This window comes from Struthio camelus, chromosome 1 (assembly GCF_040807025.1).
Source record: "Struthio camelus isolate bStrCam1 chromosome 1, bStrCam1.hap1, whole genome shotgun sequence".
Classification (NCBI taxonomy): Eukaryota; Metazoa; Chordata; class Aves; order Struthioniformes; family Struthionidae; genus Struthio; species Struthio camelus.
This window is the reverse complement of record NC_090942.1, coordinates 155,608,465-155,624,171: the sequence shown is the minus strand read 5'-3', so window position 1 is coordinate 155,624,171 and position 15,707 is coordinate 155,608,465. Positions and strand designations below refer to the sequence as shown.

At 46.1% G+C, this 15,707-nt stretch overlaps 1 protein-coding gene across 3 annotated transcripts in view; it reads right to left on the bottom strand.

Annotated features, from left to right (window-relative positions):
* SH3RF3 (SH3 domain containing ring finger 3) overlaps positions 1–15,218 on the bottom strand; it is a 261,079-nt gene extending 245,861 nt beyond the window's left edge. The window contains exon 1 of one of the 3 annotated variants that reach the window (XM_068925920.1): positions 14,758–15,218. In XM_068925920.1, coding sequence (XP_068782021.1) covers positions 14,758–15,165 — 408 coding nt within the window. In that variant the 5' untranslated portion in view covers positions 15,166–15,218. Of the gene's footprint in view, positions 1–14,308; positions 14,490–14,757 lie in introns of those variants that run through there. The other 2 variants (XM_068925927.1, XM_068925934.1) reach the window with 2 other exon arrangements.
* Between the last annotated feature and the right edge of the window lie 489 nt (positions 15,219–15,707).

The window sequence follows — 15,707 nt, the reverse complement described above, 5'->3', positions numbered from 1 at the left end:
TTAAATATGTCTGTTATGATCCTCCCAAACATAAGGAGGATGACAAGAGCTTGAGCATATCAGACGCCACAACAGCACAGTCCTTGAAGCTGGCACCGGGTCGCTTTGACTCGAGACCCTCTGTGCTTCCATTTCTCATTTAAAAAGGGAGCACAGATATTTGCTACTTTTACAAAAGCGATCTGTGGAGGTAAGAAACATTAAATAAAGATATCTCTATTTATTAAAGAACTGAGAACTATAACATTTTATTATTACTGTTCAGTAATAGAATATCCCTGTTGGGCAATTTAAACAATCCATCCATATAACTGTGCGACTGAACTTGTTTTGGATGTCAAATAATCTTTCCACTCTAAACCCTTCTGCAAAACAAAAGAAATCCTACAGCAAAGCTGCAATGAAATAAAGAGAAGAGAACGATTCTGTGTTTATTCGATTCTATATTCAGTTTGGAAATATTATACCTAAAGAAATCCTTCAACACAAAAATGCAGTTTTCCTGATAACATCTTCACCGCTGCAAGATGGTTGAGAAATCAGCAGCACAAACCTGAACTGTTGTAACTCTCTAAAAGACATAAACACGCATTTTAAAATATTTACTTTTCATTGTCTATAGCGATGTCTGCTAAGTCATATTTGCTGTTCCTCTTCTCGGGTCCATCTTACAAGGTGAGGGAAAAGCACCTCGGGGAGCTCAGAAATGGCTTTGCACCAGGGGCGGCGGCTGCCCCACGGGAACAGGGTCCGGGGCGACAGTGATGGGGCAGAAGGGCAACAGGCAACAGGGCCGAGGGGCGCAGAGCAGGTGGGACGGGCCGCGGGGGCTTTCCTGAGCTGTCACGTCCCCTATGCGGACGAAATGAAAACGTAACATATTTTTACGTACGAATACATAACGAGTCCCCCCACTCCCAGGGGGAGAGCTGGCAAAAGGCTCAGCAGGGACGCAGCCTCTGGGCGAGATCCTTACTGGAGGGCAATTATTTCCTCGTGTTTCTTCAGGTCATGCGTGTGCGCAAAGAAGGTACATTCATGAAATAAAAGGGAAAAGGCAAATCTACTCGTGGCAAGCAGAGCAGAAAACCAGTGACACCTGGCAGAGCTGAAGTGAAGTAAGGCAGCGGTTCCATCAGCACAAAGCGTTATCCTGAATAATATTTGTACCAGGTCAACGAAGCAAAACTATTCAAATCCCCTAACTCGAGTTTCTCTTCCCAGGAAGGAGACTCTTCTCTTCCAGCAGCACTCTTAAAAATCGGTTTGCTGAGGTACTGCCGTGCTGCCACTCACTGTGGTAGCAATTTCTCACACCTCCCACAAAATCTGAGTCCCAGTCATAAAGAGTAAGAGGCGTCCAAGGCTCCAGCGCGCCCCTGTGAACAGCTTTTGACAACGCAGCTTTTTCACCCTTACCTTTGAAATCTGCAGTCCCTTTGAGCTGCAAGGACTGAAGAGGAAGAGCAGACAGAAATAAGAAGGAATCAGTTCATCCTCTCCACTACAGAGAGAGAATTTTGCTCTCTTCCCACGTGCCTAGCAGCACTGCCAAGTAACGGATTACTCACTTTCCTTCGTTAATTACTGAAAGAAGCTATGAAAAACAAAATGGTGTGTATCTGAAGTTCATTCAAAGCTACTAAACAACCAGGCTACTGGACGTTACAAAGGTCAAGATCTCCCAATATGATTACCTTCCCGAGTTTGCAGCTGACACAACTTCATAAAGTGAAATACTGCTATAGAGGCATCTTTTACTGTGCTGCATCAGCCAAGGAAGCTCTTCAGGAAAAACAAAAAAAAAAACCTCAGAAAATAAAAGTAACCTTTACTGTCTCAACTAAGATTCACTCTAGTCTTATCTGCTTGTTACCAATTATTCTGGGTTTACACATTTACAAGACAATTCCAGGCTGACCGCAGTCTTTTTTCTGTGTGCTTGGCTTGTATTTATTTCAGGAGCTTTGGAAAGGAATCATTGATTCAGGGAGCTGACGTTGCTACTTGGAACCTTCTAAGTCTTGAGTTGATTGTAAATTAAGCACATGGTCATCGAAAGTATCGGAGTAGCTGAGGAACCTCAGTTCTATCCAGTTTCCCATAATCTGTCATTTTAAATGTGAGTTCAGCCCTTTTAACCTCAATGCTGTACTAACAAGAGGTTTCCCTCAGAGGCTGTGTAGAACATTAAATGAAAAATGCTTCTCCTACATGCAAGAAAACTGGGTTGATATTAAAAAAATGCTTCCGTCACAGTTTTTGTAATGAGTGGAATTCATTCTCAAGCGACCAAGTTAAACAGTTAAAATGAGCCCGGCCCTTCTACAGTGAAGAACCTCCAGCATAATTTTTACCTGTGCAAGTGGTTAACAAACTATAATTTTCTTGTCAGCGGCATTTTTCATCCAATTGGTACAAGTATAAAAGAACATATCAAGTTCAAGGTAACTCGGGGAATTAGGCTCCAGGAGTTTATGGTACTGCCCCACTTCTCCCTGCTCCACCCCACTCCGAAGGATCAGGCAAAGGGTCCCTTTGCCAGGCAGCATCCTCATACAGAAGTTACCCAGCACTATGGATGAGTAATATCACTGAGGGCATTTAAACTTTTTTTTTTTTTAAATCTAACTAAAATAGCAAAAACCAAAACATATTATAAAGTCTGATAACCATCGGGATTTTTAATCTTGCTTTGAGGAAAAGTGAAGAACTACTGAAAAAAATCACCCATTGGAAACCTTCCTCCTCCTCCTCCTCCCCTTTTATTGCAACCTGTTTGCACCCTGAGGCACTTTCGCTTGAACCCTCAACCTGTGCTTACCGGCAGGAGACAGCTGCCATTGCCTCTACTTTCTAAGCAAGTTACAGGCCAGGTGAAGAACACTCAAAGCAAGGTGAATCTAGCAAATTTTATTTTGAAGAAGTATGCCAGGGTGCAAGCACACTGACTTCATTTTAGTTGTAACAACGAGGAAGAGACTTATTGATAGCAAATGGCCGTGTCGGTGCTGTGACACAGGTTCCCGGAGCCCGAGAGAGGAGAACGGCAACCCAGTAACAGAGTTCAAACACCACTCGTGCAGTCTGAAGCTTCTTAGTCTTATTACTGACTACACTGATGAACTCCAATCTACAATACCAGCAGGGCGAATCCTTGATAAACACTCCCCTCACATTTTTAAGATAAAGCTGTCACTCCCACAAGAAACTAAACCTCCAAGATGATCACTTCCAGGCTCCTGCTGCGCGGCGTGCTGCTTTTCAGCATGACTAAGCTTGGTACAGTCACCGTGTCCTTACCCGCTACCAAGCACCCTCCTCTCCCAGAAGCGCTTGGGCCCCGGCATCCCTAATCACTAATATTACTGGCAACTCACAGAGTATTTCATAATCCGTATGGAAGGAGGCTATATTCTAGGTCCCTCTCTACACCTACCACACATACACACAAAATAGTGGTGATGCGCAGTGCGAAAGCCAGGCCCTGCAGCATAAGCTCTAAAAAACTCAATTTTTTTTAATTCGGGAGGTTACTGAGTCAATGACCAACTCCTGCCCACGGCTCCACCTCTCGCACTTGCAGGAGCCCCGGGGCTGGCCTGTTTGTGAGCGAAGGCGGGTAGCAGAGCCGTGCGCCCACCCCAGTGCCCTATGCCCACCCCACTGCCACGTGTCCACCCCATTGCCGCAGCCGTCCCCGCGCTGCAGGGGACGATCGACCGGCAACGGAGCGCTCCAGGAAGCGGACGAGGACAAAGATCCTTCCCTGGAAATTCCCTGCAGCTGGACTTCTGTTATCACTAATAAACACAGCAGTTTGCTTCTGCGGTACCTATTTATAGCAGCTTTTCAAGGAAGGACAAACCATTCTGGAGGGCAGATTCACTACAGAGCACCACGAACTCTCTCGAGCCCTGCGGAGGATGGCTGCGCTGCGGTGCTCCCGTGCCCCAAACCCACCGCTCGCTCTGCTCTGAGGCGGCAGGAGTTCGTCTTCTCACCCCTGAGCACTGTGGAAGGCAGCAAAATTGCTGCAACACTTTGTATCTTTTTAAAAATGGAATACAGCACAAACACTGCTCAGCAACAACGACTGAGGCGGTACAAAACCCGTACCAAAAAACCATCAGAAGCACAGAAACTGGAAGCTGAAAACACCTTGTGGCTCTTTGCACCTCTCTATCTCTTTAAGCGTGCTGCTGGCAGGACAAAGGGAGGAAGACACAAACCTTCCCTTTAACAGCTTACTTCTGCGTTTTTAAGGTTTGGGATGAGTGGGAGATGTCCATTCAACCCCACCCTGTCAAGTTTCTGTTTGTTAGTAAGCATAAAATAACCCCTCCGTGACTGAAGACTATTATTACAGATGCTGAACCCATTAGAGCCCCTTATGTAAAGTATGCTAAAATATTTTTAATAGCAGTGGCTCTGGTGCTAGCCCCACCCTGTAAATATACACTCAGATACAAGCTGGACTGACTGCATATAAAAGGAAGTCCTGTGTTTATCAGGTGGACAGATACAACCCAAGTTAGCAAAGAATAAACTTCCCTTTCTGCAATATAGATCAAAGGTACTATACTTTCATTTTAGAAAATAATGTACTGATTTTTACATATTAAAAAGGTATAATTGGTTCTGATTTTACATTGCTGCATGACTGCTTGACTGTGAATATAAATTATAGGATGTTTTCCACTATGATCTACCACTATGATTACCTACGCAGCAGAACGGAATAAGCAAAAAAAAAAAATCACCTTATGGTTATCAACTATTATTTTTACTGTATGTTACGAGGCGCGTTATGACTATTCTCTAAGGGCTTTTTTATTATTTGTTTAATGAAAGAAACACACAAACGAGTGAGATTCGCCACATGGAAACTGTGGGCTGAGATGTCAGATGCTCTGGACTGAACAGGACGTCTCCCACGGCTGACTCCCATGCCTCAGTTTCCCACGGCGCTGCACTGCCGGTAAGTGCTGCATCTATGCAAAATCAGTGTACGCCAGGCAGCCTCGCTACCCACGACTCCTGCCCGCTCTGCGTTTTGTTGTTCATCCTCGTGCAAGGAAAGCCTGTACTATTTCGGCTTCTCATTTGCTGGCTGTTCAGTGCAAACTCACAAGTGGGCTGGGGGGTAAGGACCAGCTCGCCACCGTCACACCGCCAGCCTCCTCTTGCCCAGAAAGCCGATATCTCTTCCCAAACGGCAGGATCACCTCGGCAGGAGGAAAGGGCCCAGCTTTACTCTGGCCGCGGAGGGGGCCAGCACTCGTCCCCACCACCCTCAGCCAAGGAGAGCCCAGGACCACGTCCCCAGTCCCCGTTCAGTGCAGACGGGCCCTGTGGGCAACTGCACCCACCTCCCCCCGCAACCTCCCCTGGCACGTGCACGACGAGCTCCTTCCAGCCTCCACCACCCTAGGACCCGAATTTGCAGGGCCGGGTGGCACAACCTAGGCCCAGGGGGGACTGCGGCACGTGTGCACACATGCGAATACTGCATGATTTCTTGAGTGGGATATGGACACAACAGGCATGCATGAAACAGGTTTTTCTATCAAACAACTATAAATTCAGGGAGATACACACACACACACACACACACATATATATAAAAAATATATATTATTTACATCCAAGTAAATGTAAACTAAAGGCTTGCAAAACAAAATCATCCTTCTGTTTCCAAAAATCTTTAATACATTAAAATAATTACTCAATCACCACTATCATCCGAAATGAAAATGCATTGATTTGACTATAGGGATTACAGTATAGTAAACTTGGAACAAGTTGCAATATAAGCATTTCAAAACATGTAAGAAGTCAGGCACAATAAAAAGGTAGTCCATTAAAAGCAGTCTCAACATGAAATTAGAAATAAAAAAGTAAATTCATAAAAATCATATCTTTTAACAGTAGCTCATAGAGGAGTTTTCGACTTGACTTAGCCTGAAAATAATCTGCAAATAAACATGTTCGCTAATATTTACAGAAACTATAATTTAGTAAAGTAAATATGATAGTGCTTGTATTTGGCTGACTTTTCTTGGCTGTCAAATGGAAGGCAATCAACATGCAGCACACCAAGCAGCAGTGTCCCTCTCTTTTTGGTTAGGGCTATAGTAGTATCTTTATCCATAGCACACCCACCACTGCACAGGCCAAATTTTAGCTCTCTCTTTCCCTCGCCTCTCCATCTTGCACCTAAGCCCACTTTAATGATAAACCAACTGCAGCAATTAATAAACCTTTGTCCAGAAAGGGAAAGACTCTAACAGCTTAATGAGCTAGTAATACATATTTAAATCAATATTATTCAGAAGATGTGTCTATTCTCGCCCCCCCTCTGAAAGTAATTGAGACTGCAGGAGAACTGATCATTAACATTTTGATAACAATCTAGCCTGCCTTCTGTTAAAATATTTTTTTCCTTAAACTGCAACTGGGATTTGTTATCTCATGCAAGCAGGCCACTTTAAAATTAGCAAGGGGAAATTCATACTGGTTTGGATCAGATTTTTAAAAAACTGGGAAAAAAATTAATGTTAAGCTTACTGAATAGTCTTGTGCCTGTTGCTGTATTACTGGAAAGACTTTCTAATCATAGCCTAAGAAGCAGCCTCTTCCCATAATTACCAATTTTGTACACAGGCACTCGCTAACCATATACAGCATTAATTTCACTTGTCTGATAAATCACATTCCAGCCGACAGCCAACAAGAGGGACAAATCGTCACTAACACAAATCATTAAGGTATCTTCAAAATGAGATGCGACTGAATGCCGTGAAATAGGAACTGGCTTTACGCCTTTGTCCTGTCATCTCCATGAGCATGCAGTATCCCGGTTATGTTATGTTATTACCATGGCAAAAGAAAACAGTCCCGTATCTCCCTTTTTTTAATTAATGAAGCCCACAGTCTTCCGGAATCCAGCGCTGCAAAGGATCGCTAAGCTTTCTCGTTTCCAAAACAGGACAAGACAGAGACCTACTGCAGAAACGCTTTTGCAGTTTCCACCAGGGCACACGTTCTCCATCCAGGAACCCTCGCCGTTCAGCTAACCAAACAAAAACAGAGCCATCGCGCTGAAAATCCAAACCGCTCTGACGGAACGAGAAGCCAAACTTTAGGAGGGGCCAACCCATACTTTGAAAGCGCCAGCAACCGGTCGGGAGACCAGCTGACTGCGTTTCACGACACCAGTTAACCCACAGCTAGCCTGCAGGGGTGGACAACCAAGCCCAGCGTCGCACATCCGACTTTCCGGCACGCTGAGCTCGGAGCGCAGCAGAGTAAAAATCCAGCCCTGTGAGCAATTTGGGGGGAGTATTTTTCCCCCAGATCCTTTGCCATCTGGATTAGTACCCCCGGCCGGTTCAACTGCACCGGCTGCACCACGTGGAGGAGAAAAAACAGCCATGGGGCAAGCAAAGGAAAAGCCAGCCCGGTGGTGAAGCCGCCAAACGTTGTGCATCGCCCGAGTTAACATGGGATCTCAGCTAACAGCGAAGCACACCGTATATTCTGTGGAGTTGACGGAATTATTCTAAAAAGAGAGTGCGCTTAATTCCAGATATTTTACATTTTTCTCCCCACTTTTAAAAACAAAAGTTCTTTTTGGATACTGAATGAAATCTTCATTCCTTCCGTCCTTCCCCTGAACTAAGAGACGTCTCATGTACATCTTCAAATTAATGTTTGTTCTTTTTAACTGAATAAAAAGGATCAAATTGCATGCAAGGAAAATCAAATTAAATTATCAGGCACACACTGTGGCTTTTTTTACAAAGCTACTCAAACAAATTTGAAGGTTCTTCATCAGTATAAGCAGTACTTCCCACAAAGAGGAGGTAATGAGTTTAGTGTTACTGCTGAGGAACACAGTAACGGAGCCAAGCAAGTGAGACCGGCACATCAGCAGCCCCCCCCCCCCAACCCTGAACTGTCAAGAAAAGGCACAGTTCAAGCTGTCAGAGGAATCTGAATCGGCAGCAGAAAGAGGATCTGGGATGGGTATAACGGGGAGAACCTGTTCCCAGGCCCGTCTTGTACTATGGACTAGTATGAGATTTTTTTCCTCCCATTCTCCTTATTCTTTTTTTTCTTTGACTTACTTTCTCTTCTGCGTAATGGTCAGGCTGCTGAGTTCCCGGCCCAAGTAACAGCCTGCTGTATGCAAGAGGCTTTGGTAATTGGGAGCAGTGTGGTTTGTTCGAAGGCTGAGGATAACTAGGTAGCTCTCGGCTGGCACTACTTTTCACTGCTGCTTTCTTCCCAGCTGCAGACGCGCAGCTGCTGTGGGAGCTGGGGCAAGTCCAAGGTCACGCAGCTTTCTCAAATCCCCTAGTTTATCTTCATCCGGACTCTCATGTCCTATTAGACCTAATCTTGGGTTCTTCCCACGACAGCTTGCCCCAGACTGGGAAAACCTGTCGTAAAATATCAGATTTTAACAAGATCACATGGAAAAGGCTAGCCAAAATTCAGCTCGATATGTGATGAGCAACCACCGGAAAGCTCAAACCATGTGCACACTGGACAGTTTTGGTTCACAAAAGTCACCAAGTCCCTGAAAACTGAATGAACTTGGTGGAGCACAGGTCAGCAATCACAATGCTACAGTGCTTAGAGATATTAATCAGAATGAACTATTATTTATAACGGGCCTTTTACAGCTTAAGGAAAGGCTTCTAAGGAAGATTCATCTATGTTTCAGAAGAAAGTGATTTCCCACAGTTACCGATTTTAAAGGTAGGTTACTGAAGTGCAAGAGGTAATTGGGCTTTTTTCTGGAATTTAGGCAGTGCTTCTTTACAGAGAAAGCTTGAAATGTTGAAGAAAACAGTGATATTAGTGAGGAAATTCTAAGTACGACTGTGTAAAACTTGAGAAGCAACCAGACACGCTTTTCAAGCTGAAATATTAATTGGATTTTTAACATAAATCTATGAGACAGCAAATTAAAATAACTCTAAATGGCAAGAAAAGACCTTCCTAGAGTATATAATACTCCTCAAACATAACATTGCTGTAGTACTTTACATGGAAGCTTATTGACCAAACTGATATCGCTTGGTCTAGAAAGGATCATATTGCACACAGACAGCCTCACCCTGACCTGCGAGTACAGACACAATCGCATTAACAACCAGCAGTGCTATCCAGTTTGACCCGTTGGGCATGAGGCCAACAACAGGAGTATACCTGAACATGAACTGATAAGATTAGAAACAAGGAATACTGTCCACCGTTACGGCATATAGCCGGGGCTCACTGCTGTATCTGTGCATGGCACTGATGGCGCCCACAAAGCAAAGCATCTCTGCCAAACCCTCCTCAACAGCAGAAAATAACTGTAATAGCTCCAGTGTATACAATCAGTGCTTTGTAATCTCCTTAAATCTCAGCCTCTTTAGTAATAACTCTGCCTTTCTACAGCACCTTCCATCTGAAAATCACAAAGCGCATTAGGGTAGGTGAGTGCTACTATTTCAAGTTTTCGGCAAGGGAATCTGAAGCTGAGAAAGTTCACACGGCTCACTTGAGGTCAGCGACAGCAGACAGCACAGGACCGCTTCATTTCCTATGGCCCAGACTTAGGCCTTCAGGACTCCCCAAAGGGAGAACAGCAAAGAGCAGAATTTAGGAAAGCTGGGAAAAAAATCACTAGAATTAAAATCTGGATATCAGGGCTAACTTCCTTACAAGTCCATACAGTTTGTCTTTGAGGAATCAGTTACTGAACACTGTCCCGTGCGATCTACTACCATAGTTCATCGTCAGCCATTCAGAGGGATGCTGTGCAGGGATTAAATTTAGCATTTGCATTTAACTGCAAAAGGAGTAATGCAAAGTTATGCCGCACTTGTACAAATTAATATGGATGGTCTCAGGCTAGTGGCCCCAAGTCCCCTCCACAGCCCCATCTCTTCCAGATGTGACTGAGCCACCGCTGGCCATCCCAATCCAAAGTAAATTCCACTGTCAGCACTGTTACCCTTCGGTCGCATCCAGTCCATCACACATTTTCCTAGCTTGTAAGTAAGAGTTAACAACAGCAATATCCAGAAGTCAGGTAAAATGATTCCTCCATTTTTGTAAAACATAATAGGCATAAGGATGACACCTGAAAATGATATTTCTAAAATATATAAGTGCTCAGTAAATTATGAATGTATCTGATTCACCTCCTCAGCCTTCCCTTTCTCCAGTGCACACTCACTTCTGTGATCACAGCTTTAATTGTTGAATTTGTTAATTTGTTGAAATTGTTAATTTGTTGTTGAAATACTCTTCATTATATTTTTTACAGTACCCTTTAGTATGCTGCTTAACCTCATAAATTGAAACACATATTTTAGCTCTCTGCAAGACTGTCAAAAGCCTTCAAGATCAAAGGCTTACATACACGGAATATGAGTCCTATCTAGAGGACATTATAACAAACTTCAAAGATTGGCCAGCAAAACTACCGTACCAGAAGAAAATAAATCAGAGAGAGAAAACCAAATTAACTTAGGTCTATTGCCTATGCATACTGTGCGCTGCTGAGAACAACACTCCCATCTTTGCAAATCTGGCAATTAAAAAGCCAAATTCAAGATTCTGCCCAAGACAAAGTCTTATGTCCCACTCAATCCACCGATCCTTGCAATGGATATAAATGCATAAAAATGCAGGACTTCATTCACTTCCTCTTGTAAAACCCAGTGTGTGATCTTCACATTGTAAAACATCTATTCAACAAGGAAACATAGCAGTGGAAAATTACTGCAACTTCTACTCCACCTCAAAAACATACAGATAATGTAGGATGAGACAGGGCTCTCATAAGAAGTAATGATTCAATGTCTCTTGCAGAGAATTTCTACAAACAGAGCAACTGAAAAGACCAACCAAATTAAGGCTATTCCCTCTGCTTGCAAAATTTCTATGAAACTGAGGGTAGTGGCCTTTCTCTTGGGCAGCGAAATAGGCTCTGCACATCTCATCCATGGAAGAAGCACCCAGTGAAGCACAAGGGAACACAGCCCATCACTCACTTTACTCATGCACGCTGACACATCGTTTTCCTTATGTGCCCATCTCTGCTGATACCTATACCACCTTCTGGTAATGCACTGCATGCATATCTGTCACTTCAGTCGTGCTCTCTCTTCAGGGAAAACTGCAAGACATGTTTTGTTTTTATAGGTTGTTTCTTTTTTATGCAAATGTTATTCTCAGTTTGCATTTAAAGGAAGCAGGCAGTAAGCCTTGCACCTGGAGTGGAAGATGACTGGTTTGCGAGGAAATTGCCAAAGACTTGCATGCATTTAGTTGTCTATTCTATCTTGAGAACTACCAAAAAAAATCCTAAGTGATAAACTCTAATAATTGTTAAAAAAAAAAAATGTAAAGAACCTAGATCTACCATAATATCTCAACAATCTAAGGGAGCCATTTACTTTGACAGAACCTGAATTCCCCAGGCGCTTCTATAGTGGTAATGGAGACAGAGGAGCCAATAAATTATAACCTTGTGTGCAATGCAACTACCATTATAAACCACTCTTAGCCTCCTGTTTTATCCCCTGGGGTGGCCCATTCTAACAGTTTCTGAATTTCCTTGCCTTCGTTCTTCTAGTGTGCTCTTTCAGCTTTCAAACCCTTTTATATTGTCTACAACAATACTTCACATTTGCATAGCATCTTTAATGTGAAAATCCCAAAACACTTTACACAGTTCAGAAACAGGCCGTCATTTTTTACAGGCTGAAATAGAGGCACTGAGAGACAAACTGGCTTATCAAAGGTCACGCATCGCTGCACGTAAGTAGAATCCAGACTATCTCTTTCAAGTATACATTAGTAGGTAAACAACATTTCCAGATCTATAATGCAGAAGAGGTACACCCCGTATCTTACAGTACCTACATTACTTCTGAAATATTTCTGGAAAACTGCCCTGGCCAACCTCCCAAACCCCCCACTTCCAATTCATGCCAAGTCTGTTTCGCTCGCAGTTTCAGCACTCTGGATAGACTGTCACTAAGTCTGTATAAAGCTGCTGGAAAATAACTCCTCAAGATCAGATAAAAAAATATGAAACCCCTGGAATTTTGCCAAAGTATTACACAATGTTCACTGCTTTTAGAAAATACCAGCTATGCAAAGCAGACTTCCCCTAAGTGTAAGATATATATGGCAAAACACAGACATAATACCAACACGGAAGCTGGCTCTGCTTTTTCTTCTAGGCTTAATTAAAATTCTCATAGAAACATATCTCTGGTATGATTTTCACATACCAGTCTGAGCATCTTCTGTGCAAGAGTGCAGGCTCATAGAAGTGACCTGACCTTGGCTCTGTGCCATTAAATTTCACCTATTAGCAGTTCCCTTCTCAACCAAAAAACCCATAATGGTATGTTGCATTTTATATACTGCATTACCTAAAATGAAAGGTATTAATTAGTAAAATAGTGCAATCTGCATTTAAACCCCAGGCAGCAAATCTACAGCAATTTCTGAAGTAAAAAAAAAAAAAAAAAAAATCCGAAGAATCATTTTAGCTCTCTCCATGGGAGCTAAGCTGTCAAAGACTAATATAAGATTGAAAGGTATATGATCCTGCTCTCCAGTATCACCATCAAAAAATGCCTAATTCTAAGCAGGTTTGTACCATCTATTGTTTAGTATAGACAGAAATGCTGTGCTCCGTTTTCAGGATAGCTCAGCAATCAGCTGTATCAGCAGCTCCAAGGAGGATTATTGTCCCCTGCTGTTTTTTTAAAAGCAGATTAGTTCAGACTTTCTTTCACTGTAACGAACCTTGTAAGGATCAAGCACACCACATTGATTTCCACCATGAAATTGTGAGGTCAGTCAAAAGGCTAAACAAACAGTTTCATGGACCCTCTCTGCCCCAGCAGACCCGCTGCCCCAGAACCACTCATCAGCCCCAGAAAGGTGGAAAAACGGTAACTGTTAACCGTAGCAGCCAAGATGTGACTCTAAGGTCACCTGTAACTTTACCTTCTGTCCAATTCAGATGGCTAACAACCCCCACTGACTGACACAACAGAACTGAGGAAGCTCCCTGAAGCGCTGGTCAACCAAAGTCAGAAAAACAACAGAACATTATGTGGTTTTATTTACCATACAGTGTCCTGCAATAATGGTTAGGGAAGTGCCTTTTTAAAAAATCTTCCAAATTAATGCAAAACAATTCAAATTCCACTTCTCTGAAAATATGCATTAGTACATAAAACTACCCCCAGTCTAGTTTCCCCATCATTTCCTCATATGCACACTCCCCTCTAACATCCTACCTTAACTAGGATTTAAACGTATGAAAACCAGAGACTGTCTTCTTGCTGGATGTTTAGAAAAGCTTGCTTTGGGTGCAAGACGCCGCCTGCGTAACAAGGATCCTGCAGGTGTAATAAGTCTTCCATGCAGACCCTACTCCCCCCATAAGGGATATCAAACTAGACCATGAGGACATTACACTTCAAACAACATAATGAATGCAAACTTCCCTTTCTGTAACGCTAAACTCCGATGACAGAAGAGTTGCCAGCTATGATGAAGCAGCAAGCCAAAGTTTAGCTGAAATGAAAGTCTCTAAAACAAACAAGCAAAAAAGCAGAGCGTTAGTCGCCCATTGCCTTTTGTCATCTTTAAACTCCGAAAATCCTTACTGAATACCTGAATATCAATGTGGTCTACAGCTAGGTAAAAAAAGGACCTATCCTTCCAGAAATATTACCAAGCATATTTCACTTCAGACTCCAGAATTGAATTTTATGGAACAATGTATGGTATTTGCCATCATTTCCTGTAGGCAAAACTTCAAAACGCCTGTACGGGTCCATTCATTTTTCTCAACAAAAAAAAAAAAAAAGGAAATGAACTAATTGAAACATCTACTATAGTGATACAACTTTGCTAGAAATCTCAGCATTGACCTTTCCAAACCAAAAGCCCGTACACTATACTACAGCTCAAGCAGACTTCACGAAAGATCAAGATAATTAAACGTATCTTCTATATCTGCGACATGAGAGATAAAGTTCAGTCTTCAGAGGGTCTCCATTCCAAAGCCTCCTTAAAGAGGTTCTACAGTAAATTTTACGTTATTAAATTATATAAAACAGAACACCGGGAGGAATTGATCTTGCTCCCCAACGAGTCAATAAAGCCCTCGCCATTGATTTTAAAGGGAGCAAGATCAGGCATTTGACTGCCGCTTAAAAACAAAAATAAATGCATATGCTGCAGTACTCTGCTTCAATAAATCACATACCTTATACATAAAAATGAAATCACATTCCCTCGGGAAGGGGAAGCTTAAGCCTCAGAAACCTCCCTGTCCTGCCTGTCACTCTGCGTGACAACCGCACGCTCAGCTCGTCAAAAGCCGAGGCCACCCCACCGGGTGACATGAAAGGCGCAGGGCTCCGGCACCCACCGCGCTCCCGAACTGCCAGCGGGAGCCACCTCCGGGCCGCACCTGACAAAAACCCTGCCCAGGGGCGCCCCAAAGCGCCTCCCAGGCACTTTCGCACTCCCTCGCTCTGGGCAGCCGCATCCATCTCTGCCCCAACTTGCGGCGGCCTCAGCGCCGCTCCGACGGGACGCGCCGCTCCCACGCGCGCAGCCACCGGGGCCACCGCGGCGGCGGCGGCTCCCACGCGCGGGGGCCGCCCCGTGCGCGGCACCCCGCGCAGCGCCCACCCCGGGCGCGGCACCCACCTTTCCCAGCAGGGCGCTGCGGCCCGCGGCCGCCAGTTCCCGCAGGCTGGCGGCGGCCGAGGCGGCGGCGGCGGCGACGGCGCTGGGGGCCGCGGCGGGCTGGGGGTACGCGGGGGCCGCGGCGGCGGCGGCGGCGCTGGGGCTGCCGCTGGCGCCCCCGGCGGCGCGGGGCCGCTGGCGGATGCCGTCCAGCAGCCGGACGAGGAGGATGTTGGCGGGCAGCTCGTCCACGCCGCAGCCCACCAGGATGCGGCACTCGGGGCAGCGCAGCTCGTGGCGGGAGCTGACGATGCTCTCCAGGCAGCGGCGGCAGAAGGTGTGCTGGCAGGGCAGCACCTTGGCCGTGGTGTCCAGCCGCTCCAGGCACACGGAGCACTCCAGCAAGTCCAGCAGCGACGACTCGTCCATCGCCGCCGCCACCCCGCCGCCGCCGCCGCCGCCGGCTCCCGCGCCGCCGCCGCTCCGCCGCCCCTTCGCCTCCGCCTCCGCCTCCGCCCCGCCGCCGCCTCCGCCTCCCCTCCGCGGGGCAGCGCCGGGCCCCGACGCCCCTAGGGCCACCGCGGCCGGCGGCGGGGGGCCGCGGCCGGCGGCCGCCCGGCGGGAGCCATGCGGGCGGCGGGTGGCGCAGGGCAGCGCGGCGGCGCGGTGCCCCCGGCGGCCGCCGCGGGGACCTCGCGGGCTGCCTCCGCCGCGGCGCCCACCCCCGCGCGGCGTGGCAGCCCCGTGGGCGGGCGGCGTGCCGCGGGAGGAGGGCACCTGCCCGCCCGCCCCGCCGCCGCCCCCCCTCCTCTCCTCCCCCCCTCCTGCCCGGCCGGGGCCGCTCCGCAGCCGCGGCGGGGCCCGGCAGCCACGCGAGGCTCCGGGCTGGGGGGGTGGGGGGGTGCACGCGGCTCTCCGGCCGCCCCGCGGACGGGCCCCGCCGCCGCCGCCGCCGCTCCTCCATGGCTCCC